This window comes from Pollicipes pollicipes, unplaced genomic scaffold, assembly GCF_011947565.3.
Source record: "Pollicipes pollicipes isolate AB1234 unplaced genomic scaffold, Ppol_2.1 Scaffold_7145;HRSCAF=8470_pilon_pilon_pilon, whole genome shotgun sequence".
NCBI lineage: Eukaryota > Metazoa > Arthropoda > Thecostraca > Pollicipedomorpha > Pollicipedidae > Pollicipes > Pollicipes pollicipes.
In genome coordinates this window covers 16,737-29,028 of record NW_023597011.1, presented here as the reverse complement: position 1 = coordinate 29,028, position 12,292 = coordinate 16,737, and the positions used below count along the sequence as shown (strand labels likewise).

The window sequence follows — 12,292 nt, the reverse complement described above, 5'->3', positions numbered from 1 at the left end:
CCATCATGATTGATGCATTGGTGGCCGGGGCGAGGTGGCGGCGTTTGCGCCGCAGATTCGCGGGGCTGCCAGCGAAACCAAATGCGAAAATCTCACTATTTCAACCTAGTCAAAGCTGTTGATAGATGAAAATTGTGTTATGATGATGGAATAATGTCTAAGCAGAAAGTCTCTGCTGCTGACCCAAACTTTAAGATCCATTGGGAATGCAAATATAAGGCAGCACTTTAGCACGAAAACGTGCGAGCCGTTACGCATGGCCCTGGATGTCGCATTTGTTTACATCAGAATCGGGCAGAGAACTGGGGGACGGCCGGGAGTGCTTTTGTGTGGTTGGGCCAATAAAGGGTTGACGGGAAAGGATATGCAGGAGCGCGTTATTGGATGTGCGCAAAAGATATCCCTTGAGGTGTGGCTGGGTGATCAGGACTAGTTTGAGCGTTTAATCGTGTAACAACTTACCAACTTGCGTGGGACGGGCCAATATTTGTTCGTAGCATTGGTCGCGGCATTTGCGGGTGTTCCTCCCCCGCCTAAGATGAGTATGAACTGTAATCCACCCCACTCAAATGGGTTGCTGTTTTCTGGATTTAATCAGGACCAAGGTGAGGAAATAATTTGTCCTACACTTGTGACTACATGACATTTTCTCGGTGTCGTGGACGTCGGTATTCAACATGTTACTAGCGCAGACTTGGCAATGCAACATTGCCAGGTCTGGCCACATTTTGGTTGTATTTAATGAGTGTTCAGGTTATTTTCTATGTTCCTGAGAGAAGCAAAATTGATCTGTGCATGAGCAGTCTTCTCTCATCTAGCCATGTGTCATGTAAATAAGACATTGTTTTGTTAAAGGTGGAGCATTTGGTTGGGATGAAGCAGTTTTTGTGATGTCTATCTAGCCAATAACCACAGGGAAAATGTGAAATGATCAGAAATTAGAGGGAAGCCTCAGCACCCCATCCAGCTCCTGTATTTCATGATGTCCCTGGGGAAAGAGGGAAGTTGCTACCTGCCCTCCTACCCTGTCACTCAAATTTTGGTATCATGACTTATGTTGGCTGTTACTAGAGTCACCCTAAAGGTTTTTCTGATCCATGTATGTGCAGAAAGCCCATGGTTATAAAATATATTAGGCTGTATGGAATCAACTTCAAGCTGGTTATTTATGTCAATGTGAACAGCAGCTTTTTTCTGAAATGGTGTTATCTGAAAGGTTTGTCTTTTAAACTGCCATGAGCTGCACATTTTTGTATGAATAGCTATATAAAAGAATTGGGACATTTCTTAGGTAATGTCAAGAAAAACTACTCCCAGGACATGTTCAAGCAAAGACATTTGGAAATGTCAGCACAATTTGACCTTGGTCAGGTTTTCTGCGAGTGTATGCCAAGACTCAGCACACAGACAGTATATCAGAAACACAATGGATTTGTTGTTTGTGGACAGGTCCAGAGACAGATCCAGGTCCAGCCCAGGATTTTGAAGGGCATGCCGTGATGGATAGTTTCATATTGTTGAAGCATAATAAATCACTAAACTCACTTCATATCATTACACATATCAAGAGTAGCATTTCATCATGCCTGTTGATGTCTTAAGGCTGCCATAGGCAGAAAGAGTATTCAGCAAGGTAGGGAAAGATAATGATGGGAAACTTGGCAAAGCAAAGCTTTTGGAATAATCTTCCAATAATAAATTATGGAATTGTGTTGACCCAGTAACATGTGGAGTAGCTCCTGCCATGTCTGCTACATCCCTTAGCTGACCTATGTAAGGAAGATAATGTCATGATAGACCTGCATTGGTTTTAGCACTGAAGGCAGTTCCTGGTTGTTTGTGTAAGGGATGTTGCCTGATCTCAGCCATGCATTTAAGGATAAATGCACAACTGCCATAGATATAGATGAAGGAGGTGGCATGGTTAGACCAATAGAAGGGGTTTAGAGGGTTGTGACCCAAACCTCTCTGGATGGGCTAAATAGGTTGGTTGTCAATACCACAGCTGAGTCCAAATGGTGCAAAACAGATAAAAGTTGCTGGGGCAATGCCAGGTATAGTATGTTTGGAAAAACAGATTAGTTGCTATGATCTGTGCATCATATCTCAATATTGCACCAAATGTCCATTTTGTTTCATGTATTTTGTGTATCTTGAATACAGCGGTGATATTTGATTTATCCAACAGATATGAAACACATTGGTCAAGATGGTCATTTTGGCTCTATTTGTGTTGTAAAGCTATGCACAGTATCCAACATTCTAAGTATCCCACATTTTCTTGTACTGCTTCTTCCACTGACCCAAACATGACCCCCATATCTTTTCCTTTTTATTAACCCTTCCAACACATTTTGCCCCCTTGTCATTATTAAGGTTTGGAAATATTCTGCCTAATACATAAATCAGTTCATAAGCTTTTGCTAGAGACTACATGTCTCAGGATCAGTCCAATTTATTTCCAGATGTTGTTGAGGGACCTGCCTTCCCTTTTCTGAATTTAGGTGGAAATCATTGAAAATGGAGTTCATGTGATAGCAACAAACAAGTCTAAAGCATGCACCTCAAGGAGATTGGGTATAGTTGAACCCTAGATATCCCAAGTAGTGTATTGTGTACCTGAAAAGGAACAGCAAGGAGGTCCCAAAAAATTGAACCTCGGGATCTCTTGTTCCTGCCAGGGTGCTTCGCCTGCGGCACGGACGCGGGATTCCGTATCTACAACTGCGACCCGCTGAAGGAGAAGGTACGCCAGGATTGGCCGGACGGCGGCGTCGGCAGCGTCGAGATGCTCTTCCGCTGCAACTACGTGGCGCTGGTGGGCGGCGGCATCAGTCCCAAGTACCCGCCCAACAAAGGTCTGTTCGTGCTGCACTTCACCAGCTGGCAGGTGTCCCGGGTTACCGCACCTCCGCACGTGTGTTTGTGCCACACTCCACCAGCTGACAGGTGTCCCGGGTTACCGCACCTCCGCACGTGTGTTTGTGCTGCACCCCACCAGCTGGCAGGTGTCCCGGGTTACCGCACCTCCGCACGTGTGTTTGTGCCACACTCCACCAGCTGACAGGTGTCCCGGGTTACCGCACCTCCGCACGTGTGTTTGTGCCACACTCCACCACCTGGCAGGCGTCCTGGGTTACCGCACCTCCGCACGTGTGTTTATACCGCACCCCACCAGCTGGCAGGCGTCCCGGGCCACCGCACCTCCGCACGTGTGTTTGTGCTGCATCCCATCAGCTGGCGGGCGTCCCGGGCCACCGCACCTCCGCACGTGTGGTGTTGACTAAGAAAATGTTGATCAAGGGAGATCGAAATGTTTGGCCTTGTTGCTCCTGGGATACGTGAACCCGACCTCTTCGTGGGCCAAGTTTGTCCCGCAGGCTCTGGCTGTCACATGTAATGCCCCTTGGAATGTGTGTTGCACTTCCTCCAACTCTGGAGGCAGACAGCACGTCATGTGCCTTGCCAATCACGGGTCCTGTATGTCGTGAAAGTGTGTCGTCCGTGGCGCATGAGATAGTCTGTGGCCTCCTGTGCCGAGGAACGCATGACGTGGCTGTAACCTGACTCAGCTGCCGCGCAGCGCCTACGACGCTCCTCGGTCCGCGGCGAGTGATGATGTAGCCTGCGGCCAGCGACGATATGACTGGCTGAATGATAGCCATTTGTGGTCACTTGACGTGGCGGGATGGTGGCGCCGATCTTGGCCTCCCGGCGGCAATGGCGACTGAAGCGCTGCAGACCTGCTGCCGTTTTGGCGTGGGATGACCTGGGATGACCTGACCTGCCGCCAGTGATGATCTGGGATGACCTGAAGAAACGGACCGTCATCGAGCTGGAGTTCTTCAGCGACGTGCGCGCCGTGCGGCTTCGCCGGGACCGCATCGTGGCCGTGCTCGACAACATGATCAAGGTGTACACGTTCATCCAGAAGCCGCAGGCGCTGCACGTCTTTCCCACCTCGTTCAACCCTCAGGGTACGCATGGAGAGAGGCAGGGGAACTAAGTCGATAGCCATGACAAATCTGGAATCGTCTGCCTTGAGCGCAGGTATATAGAGAGGAACGTAGCTTGTTGGAGACGGAGTTTTGCTGTCGTTGCTACGGCATCCGTGTGGTTACACCTTTACGAGTGCTCTGCTGTTGTGTTAATGAGCTTATCAACTTAATTGTGTCACCCTATGTCCATTAGTACGCACTGCGATGCGATTCGACCTGATTGTGGGCTTCTGATCTGACCTGATCGGTCTGGTTGGAGATTCTGACAAACACACGTAGCCATGCAGGGGATGTGCTCTGCTGATGAACTTTTAGCGTAGAACGCCGCCTGCAAGTTGCACTGTCCCGTACGCTATTACTACAGCAATCGGAGTAACACTCGACTGCGGCTGTTCTGCTGTATTGGTGCGCTGCTGACCATGTGTCCGATTTTGTCGCAGCCGCCCGACGGTGGTCTCCGCTCTGGCCGCTCCTCCCCGCCCGCCCCTCCTCACTCGCCCCGCCGGCACACCCCGCTGACCGGCCGCCGCCACCGGCAGGCCTGTGCGTGCTCTGCCCTGCCCCTCCCCTCCCACCCGGCCGGCACCCCCCACTGACCAACCGCCGCCACCGGCAGGCCTGTGCGTGCTCTGTCCCTCCCCGCCCACCCCGCCGGCACCCCCCCACTGACCAACCGCCGCCACCGGCAGGCCTGTGCGTGCTCTACCCTGCCCCTCCCCGCCCACCCCGCCGGCACCCCTCGCTGATCGGCCGCCGCCACCGGCAGGCCTGTGCGTGCTCTGCCCTGCCCCTCCCCACCCCGCCGGCACCCCTCGCTGATCGGCCGCCGCCACCGGCAGGCCTGTGCGTGCTCTACCCTGCCCCTCCCCGCCCACCCCGCCGGCACCCCTCGCTGATCGGCCGCCGCCACCGGCAGGCCTGTGCGTGCTCTACCCTGCCCCTCCCCGCCCACCCCGCCGGCACCCCTCGCTGATCGGCCGCCGCCACCGGCAGGCCTGTGCATGCTCTACCCTGCCCCTCCCCGCCCACCCCGCCGGCACCCCTCGCTGATCGGCCGCCGCCACCGGCAGGCCTGTGCGTGCTCTGCCCCAACTCGAGCGCCTCGCTGCTGGCGTTCCCCGGCGCGCGCACCGGCCACGTGCACCTGGTGGACCTGGCCGACACGTCCCGGCCGCCGCTGGACGTGGCCGCGCACGAGGCTGCGCTCAGCTGCCTCCAGCTCAACCTGCACGGCACGCGTCTGGCCACCGCCAGCCAAAAGGTACGGCACGGCTGTGGTGAGCTCAGACACGTGATGTGCCGTGCCCGGTAGAATGGGCAGGCTCAGACGTGTGAATTGCTAGTATTTGAGGTGGGTGGCGTCGTTGGTGTGGCCCGTGCGGCCTGGACGTGAGATTTGTCCGGTTTGTGGTGTCGTGTGTTGGCGCATGCAGAGGCTCGGGCCAGGTACGCCGCCACAGCCGGCGGGAGGTTCTGCGGGGCAGTGACTCCGTTGCGAGCGAAAAGTGAGGAGAGAGGAGGGTGTTGGACCTGAAGGCGTTGTCGACTATTGGACAATCGGAGGCGTGATATTTTGCTCTGCAAATATCGGAAAAATCTTCGTTCAGCTATGGCAGAATCCACGGCGTGGAGGGAAGGAGATGTTCTTGCTGGTTCAGTCATTCAGCTACGAGGCGTTGCCATAAAAGCGAACCAGCCATGTCGGAGACGTCGGCTCGGTCGACATGCCGGCGTCTCGCTCGGACTGTCGCCAGGGCCGCGGTAAGCCCCCGGTGCAAATACATCCAGTCGTGCTCGAAAAAATCGATAGAGATCGGATATGTGGCGAACGGGCACGTCAAGGTCTGTGAAACCCCTGGGTCACCTTTACCGCCTTAAGATCGTCCAATGCGTAACGCGGTCGGGGCTGGCTCCGAGTGTGCCCACCAATTCGAAAAGTGTGTAGGGAAATCGCAATTCTATCATCTGAAGAAGCTACGGGACGTGGGACGAACCCTCGGGGGCCAAATACACGGTCGTTTGTGCAAACACCCATCGGGCCACTGCCTGCTGGTCGGCCGGCGGCGGTTTGTCTCTGTCCCACCCGACAGTCAGTAAACAGACTTGCCTTACGCTGTGTGCCGGCAACCGTGCCGCATTGCCGCGTGTCGCCGTCCTCCGTTGCCCTGTCCCGCTGACTGTCCCACTGACTGTCCCACCAACTGCCCCATTGACTGTACCACGGGCTGTCCCACTGACTGCCCCATTGACCATTGACTGTCCCACTAACTGCCCCATTGACTGTACCGCGATCTGTCCCACTGACTGCCCCATTGACCATTGACTGTCCCACTAACTGTCCCACTAACAGTCCCACTGACTGTTCTGCTGACTGTGCTGCTGACTGTGCTGCTGACTGTCCCACTGACTGTCCCACTGACTGCCCCACTGACTGTCTCACTGATGTCCCACTGACTGTGCTACTGACTTTGATGCTGACTATCCCACTGACTGTGCCACTGACTGTGCCACTGACTATTCCACTGACTATTCCACTGACTATTTCACTGACTGTGCCACCGACTGCCCCACTGACAGTCAGTGGGACTGACTGTGCCACTGGCTTTCCCACTAACTGTGCCACTGGCTGTCCCACTGACTGTTCCACTGACTGTGCCACCGACTGTTCCATTGACTGTCCCACTGACTGTCCCACTGACTGTCCCACTGGCCGTCCCACTGACTGTCGGCGGCGGCCGCAGGGGACGCTGATCCGGGTGTTCGACACGTCATCCGGCGACATACTCTGCGAGCTGCGCCGGGGAGCCAACAACGCCCACATCTACTGGTGAGCTCAGCACAGTGTCGGCCCCGGGTCCGGCCATAGTCGCTGGCGAACTCAGCACAGTGGCCCCGGGCCGTCCATGGTCGCTGGGCAGCTCAGCACAGTGGCCCCAGGTCGTCCATAGTCACTGGTGAGCTCAGCACAATGGCCTCGGGTCCGGCCATAGTCGCTGGTGAGCTCAGCACAGTGACCCTGGATCCGGCCATGGTCGCTGGTGAGCTCAGCACAGTGGTCCTGGGCCGTCCACAGTCACTGGTGAGCTCAGCACAGTGTCGGCCCCGGCCCGGCCATAGTCGCTGGTGAGCTAAGCACAGTGGCCCTGGGTCGCCCATAGTCACGGGTGAGTCCCATGTGCCAGACACGTGCTGGGCAGTGCGTCGTCGTCGTCGTCATCGTCAGTTGGGGTTTTACGAAGCACGCAGCTGCTGAGGCTTTGTGGCGTCGCGTGCCCACCACCCTGGTAGGAAGGGTGGGCACCGCGCGGAACCGAATCCCGTACCTCTGGCTTGAGGTACGGCGTACGAGGCTCGACCCGAAGCCCAGCGTCGCTGCCCGTCTCCATATCATCCGCACCACGCATGTGTTGACAGCACGTGTGCTAAGTGCACGTGCACAAGTGTTGGCCTGCAATGCAGTTGCGCGGGCCAGGTGTTTGTCCCACCGAGCGGTGCTCGGTATCACTGACCGGCGACATTTGTGAGAGATGCTGCCCCGCCCGACCCTCTGACCTAAAGCGTCGTCCCCAGCATCAACTTCAACCACGACTCGTCGCTGCTGTGCGTGTCCAGCGACCACGGCACCGTGCACGTGTTCGCCGTGGAGGAGGAGCACAAGGCCAAGGAGACCGGGTGAGTGCCCGGCCGCCGTCGCCGGGGCCGCCTGCCGCGCCGCCCCTGCCGCCGCTGGCAGGGGCGGTACCGGCCGGACAGGGGTGGCACCATCCCTGTTGGACGGTCCGGCTGGCCGGCTGGCCGGCTGGGCCGCTGGTTCCGCGATGACGGCGGCCCTGCCCGAGACAGCCAGCGCCGGCAGTGCCGACACTCTGCTGCGGTCGGCGCCTTTGTCAGCAGTGTTGGGCCATCTCGGGCGTCAAGGTCGTGGCCAGTATCACGGGGGCTCTTTGTAGCTCAGTTGGTCTCGGCTAGCGATACTCGAATGATTTAGACGTGGCTAAGAGCATAATGCATTCCCTGCAAAACGCAGGTTTGGTTCACCAGGCTGAAAATGCTTCAGAACTGGGACACCTTAGGGCATGTTTGTCGGTCTTTGCGGATCATGTGATGCCTGCTAATCTTTCAAGCATCGGGCAGACATCGGCCGTTTTTTAGGCGGGCTGGATCATGCGTCATACGTGCCGGACCAGACCACATATAATGCGCGAAGTCTCTCACTGTGTTGTGTCTACTGTAATGCTTCATTCCTGCATAGGCGCGTTCTCGCGTTAGGTAATTGTCAGTGTATCCGTACGTCAGACGTACGGCTGCTGAGGACTGACGTATTTGAGTTGCATGCGTCATCATGGACACCTCGCCCGATAAGTCGCCCGGTGAAGACAGCCGACTCCTCGTGCTACTCCACCTCCCCGTCCGCCGTGCCGCCCGCCACTCCGCCGTCCGCCCTCCGCCGCCCGCCCCTCCGCCGCCCGCCTCTCCGCCGCCCGCCCCTCCGCCGCCCGCCGCTGACCTCTCCTGCCGCCGTCCGCAGACTGGTGCCGGCGGCCACCGCCCTGCTGCCCAAGTACTTCAACTCCTCGTCCCCCCGCGCCGCCCGCCCCTCCGCCGTCCGCCGCTGACCCCCCTGCCGCCGTCCACAGACTCGTGCCGGCCGCCGCCGCCCTGCTGCCCAAATACTTCAATTCGCGCTGGTCGTTCGGCCGGTTCCAGGTGCCCGGCGGGCCGCAGTGCATCTGCGCGTTCGGCGCCGACAACAAGTCGGTCATCGGTAAGGGGCCGCGCTGGGAGGCGTGGGGTTGGTAGACTATTGTAGTGTTGGGTAGTTTTTTGATGCCCTGTAGAACGCTCCCTGTTGCCAACGGATGAGTTTGGTGTGCCGTTCCGGCTCTTTTTGTACCCGTCGAAGTGTTCGGCGGAGGGCGGTGCAGCTCGTGCTTGCGGAGTTTGGCGTCTGCGGGCGCGCGTTGGTGATGTTTCGGTTTCGGTTTCGGTTTCGGTTTCGGTTTCGGTTTCGGACTTGGCCTGATCAGCCATCGGATCACCGCGCTGAACCCGTTCTCAAGCTCCGCACGCCGACTAGTACTTCAAGCTGTGGTGAAGTTATCTTTTTGTGGTGTGATCCATTTTTCATGTCGGCTTGTGATAGAAGACACGTGACTTTTTTCTTTAATCATTTTAAAGGAATTGGAAACCTATTGGTGGGATAGATTTCTGGGATCGGAGCTCAAGCTAAGCAAGGCTTTTTGTGTGAACCCCTGTCGTGCCATCTGATCTTGACTTTCTAGGTGGGCGGCTGAAGTGTGTGGTGAAAGTTTAAGGTACCGCAATGCTCGGAACGCTCCTTCCTTTCCTCAGACGTCACCTGACCTTTAGACCTTTAGGTCGGACATCTTTTATAAACGTTATTGATGTACATGACATTTACAAAGGTCATTGGAACCCAACGGTGTGGGAAGCTAGATCTTTGATTCCATGGCAAAGTAGACACGCAAGAGCTGTTGCATGCGCCGAAATGTGAGACGCTGGCGTAAGGTTCCCCCCTGCCATGAAGGTGTCATGCTGAAGGTTTCCCAGTCTTACGAATATACATTTGAAATCGTGCTACTGCCGACGCCGTGTCCCTTTCCTTGCTGTCTTTTTGAGAGGAATATCATTGAAGATGGTAGCTCAGATATAATAGGTATCACGTGCCGCAGTGTGCAAATACTTGGCTGCGATTCCAAATGCATGCTGACCTACGCATTCTGTATTCGCCATCCCAAGTTTGCCGACGTTTCCTTAGGCATTCACTGACTTTTTGCGACATGCAGATCCTACTTCACAGATGTCTAGTCTGCATATGTATTATTAATAGTTCGACAAATGTGCTTGAGAAGTTAGTGGCTCGTGGAAGCAATGATGAGACTTGGGCGCATTTTACATGCAAATCTGAAATGAGCTCGTGTCGATTTTTGAAGAAAAAGTGTGCCGTCGAAATCGGGCAGGAGATGAGGTTTCCCCGGTTATCTTAACGTAATATTCCGTCTTCGCCTAAGCAGAGGCCACCTCTGCGTTGGTGCCTAGGCTCCGCTCATTGCCGAGGCTGGTGCGCTGGCGACTCGACCTTAGGCAATCGGCGCACGGTCCTGCTGACAGACAGCCAATGGGGAAAGAGCCCTGGTGTGACGTCAGACCGTGCATCGGCGCAGCCGCCTTCCAGACGGGACGAAAGCATGGCGTCACAACCTGCGGGGAAAGTCTGCGGGCGTTATTTTTGTTTTTCGTGTGTTTTAGAAGATGGCGGCAGGCCGCGTTGTGTTTAACTTTATACACGCACTGCAATCTAGCCGAAACGTAGATTTGCACAGGCAAAACCACAGGGCATGGGGATGGGCACCGACAGTAATACCATCGTCGCACATGATAATGTAAATGCAAGTTTTACCAAGGTCTGGGTTAAGGATTACCGACATTTACTTTTCAGCCAGGTGATGGAATGAACATCGGAAAGCTGTAGTTACTCTTTGTGATTGTAACACGTCACTCGCGAAAGAGCTGCCTACATTGCGGCGCCCAGTTTGCCGTACCCACTCCGTGCTGTTTTCATTTGTGTCGCTCTATGCCACTACCTACTTGACGCCGCTTCTCATCACATCACCTCATGCCATTGTGCAGCAAACAACTAAGTATAACCTCACGCCGTGGAACATTGGGCTTTCCGCCGATTGACGTCCGGGTCTGGTTGCAGTGGTGTGTGCTGACGGCAGCTACTACAAGTACGGGTTCACGGCCAAGGGCGAGTGCCGACGCGAGCTGTACGCCCAGTTCCTCGAGCTCGGGGAGGACACCTAGCGGCCGGCCGCGCGCCGCCGCGGGCCGGTGCGCTTCCGCCGGCGGTGGGAGCGGCGCGAGCGGCAGCCGTCGAGGCCGGCGGCCGCTGAGGCCCAGCACCGCCGCTGGACCGGGGGCTGACGCCACTGAGCGGCATCGATGGCTCCGCTCCACGGACGGCAGCCTCGACCTCGCGGCGGCGGGGTCAGGCCGCGCCTGGGCACAGCTCAGCCGCTGGGGACGGATCCTCGGACCGCCGGCGCACTCACCCACCCCGCACTTGCCGGCCACGCTGTGCACAGTTGCGCGCCCGGCCGCGGCGCCGGCGCCGGCGGCGGCAGTGATACTCGGCGGGGTCCTGAGGCGGCGCTGCGGAGACGGCGCTGACCGTGACTCCGGGTGGGCCGGCGACGCGCGGGCGGCGCTGGGACCAGCGGCGCGGCGTGGGTTGGCGGGATCACAGCTGCTGCGCTGCTCCAGGCGGGCTGTGTCTTTCAGTGTACTGAGGCCTCGCGTCACTTTGTAGTTACGCGACGCTGGCTGCAGAGCACGCGTGTGAAAATGTATATTTTTAACTTACATTATTGGTGGCGAAGGTGTTCTGGACGTGTTCTGAGTTGCAGTCACTCTTTTTAATCGGGGCATAGTGTAATGCGTCTAGCCATTGCTATTGTATATTTTTGTCATTGTTTCATGGGCACGATCATGCCCGAACATTCAGTGATTACTTCAATGTTGAATCGTCATGCTGAACTGCGGTTGATATTTATTGATTTTCACCGTGTTACCACTGGAGCATGTGTGAGGGAAGGTGAATATTACGGATCCATGCTGGCGAATCCGCCGTGAAATAAACCGCTATAAACCGCTATTGTAACAAGCGTCTTTCGTCGGCAAGTCCTGTTGGTGCCTTATCGTCGTGGGCGCGCACGCCGACGTACCCGCGCGAACGGGACGGGATTTACAGGAGACAACGTAAAACTGTAAGGCTGTGAGCGCGCACACCACGCACACCGACGTACCCGCGCGAACAGGACGGGATTTACAGGAGACAACATAAAACTGTAAGGCTGTGAGCGCGCACACCGCGCACACCGACGCACCCGCGCGGACGGGACGGGATTTACAGGAGACAACGTAAAACTGTAAGCCCGTGAGCGCGCAAACTACGCACAGACGGGATTTACAGGAAGCAACATAAAACTGTAAGGCAGCGAGCGCTGAGACGCTGGCGAACGCGAGCCACTGGGCTGTTTGCCATGCAGTATTCTAGGCTTCACAGACATCTTTATATAGTCGAGAGTGCGGTACTGTAATCGGACCACGTGGCGCGCCGAAGCCCAAGCCCAAGCCCAAGCCTCAAGGCGATGACTGCGCCGAACTCGTCGACGGTAATCTCTTCACTGTGGATTGCCCTGCGGCATTACCTGCCGGACGGCCGTCATTTGGCGGACGAATGGTCGGCTGTTTTGGCTTCTGATGACGTT

General features: G+C 56.3%; 1 protein-coding gene across 1 annotated transcript; it reads left to right on the top strand.

Annotated features, from left to right (window-relative positions):
• The first annotated feature begins 308 nt into the window (after window positions 1–308).
• Window positions 309–10,826, top strand: LOC119108984 (WD repeat domain phosphoinositide-interacting protein 3). Its single transcript, XM_037232531.1, has 8 exons — window positions 309–605; window positions 2,682–2,858; window positions 3,795–3,977; window positions 5,069–5,259; window positions 6,740–6,825; window positions 7,569–7,670; window positions 8,636–8,763; window positions 10,723–10,826. Exons 1-8 carry the CDS (start codon window positions 539–541, stop codon window positions 10,824–10,826), a joined length of 1,038 nt encoding a protein of 345 aa, XP_037088426.1. The 5' UTR covers window positions 309–538.
• Window positions 10,827–12,292: the final 1,466 nt, after the last annotated feature.

Excerpts from the sequence above, each read along its gene's own strand:
- LOC119108984 (XM_037232531.1), top strand. The coding sequence starts at position 539 with ATGAGTATGAACTGTAATCCACCCCACTCAAATGGGTTGCTGTTTTCT. Across the intron at positions 2,859-3,794 it reads CAAGTACCCGCCCAACAAAG|TGATGATCTGGGATGACCTG; the intron begins GTCTGTTCGTGC and ends ACCTGCCGCCAG. Across the intron at positions 5,260-6,739 it reads TGGCCACCGCCAGCCAAAAG|GGGACGCTGATCCGGGTGTT; the intron begins GTACGGCACGGC and ends CGGCGGCCGCAG.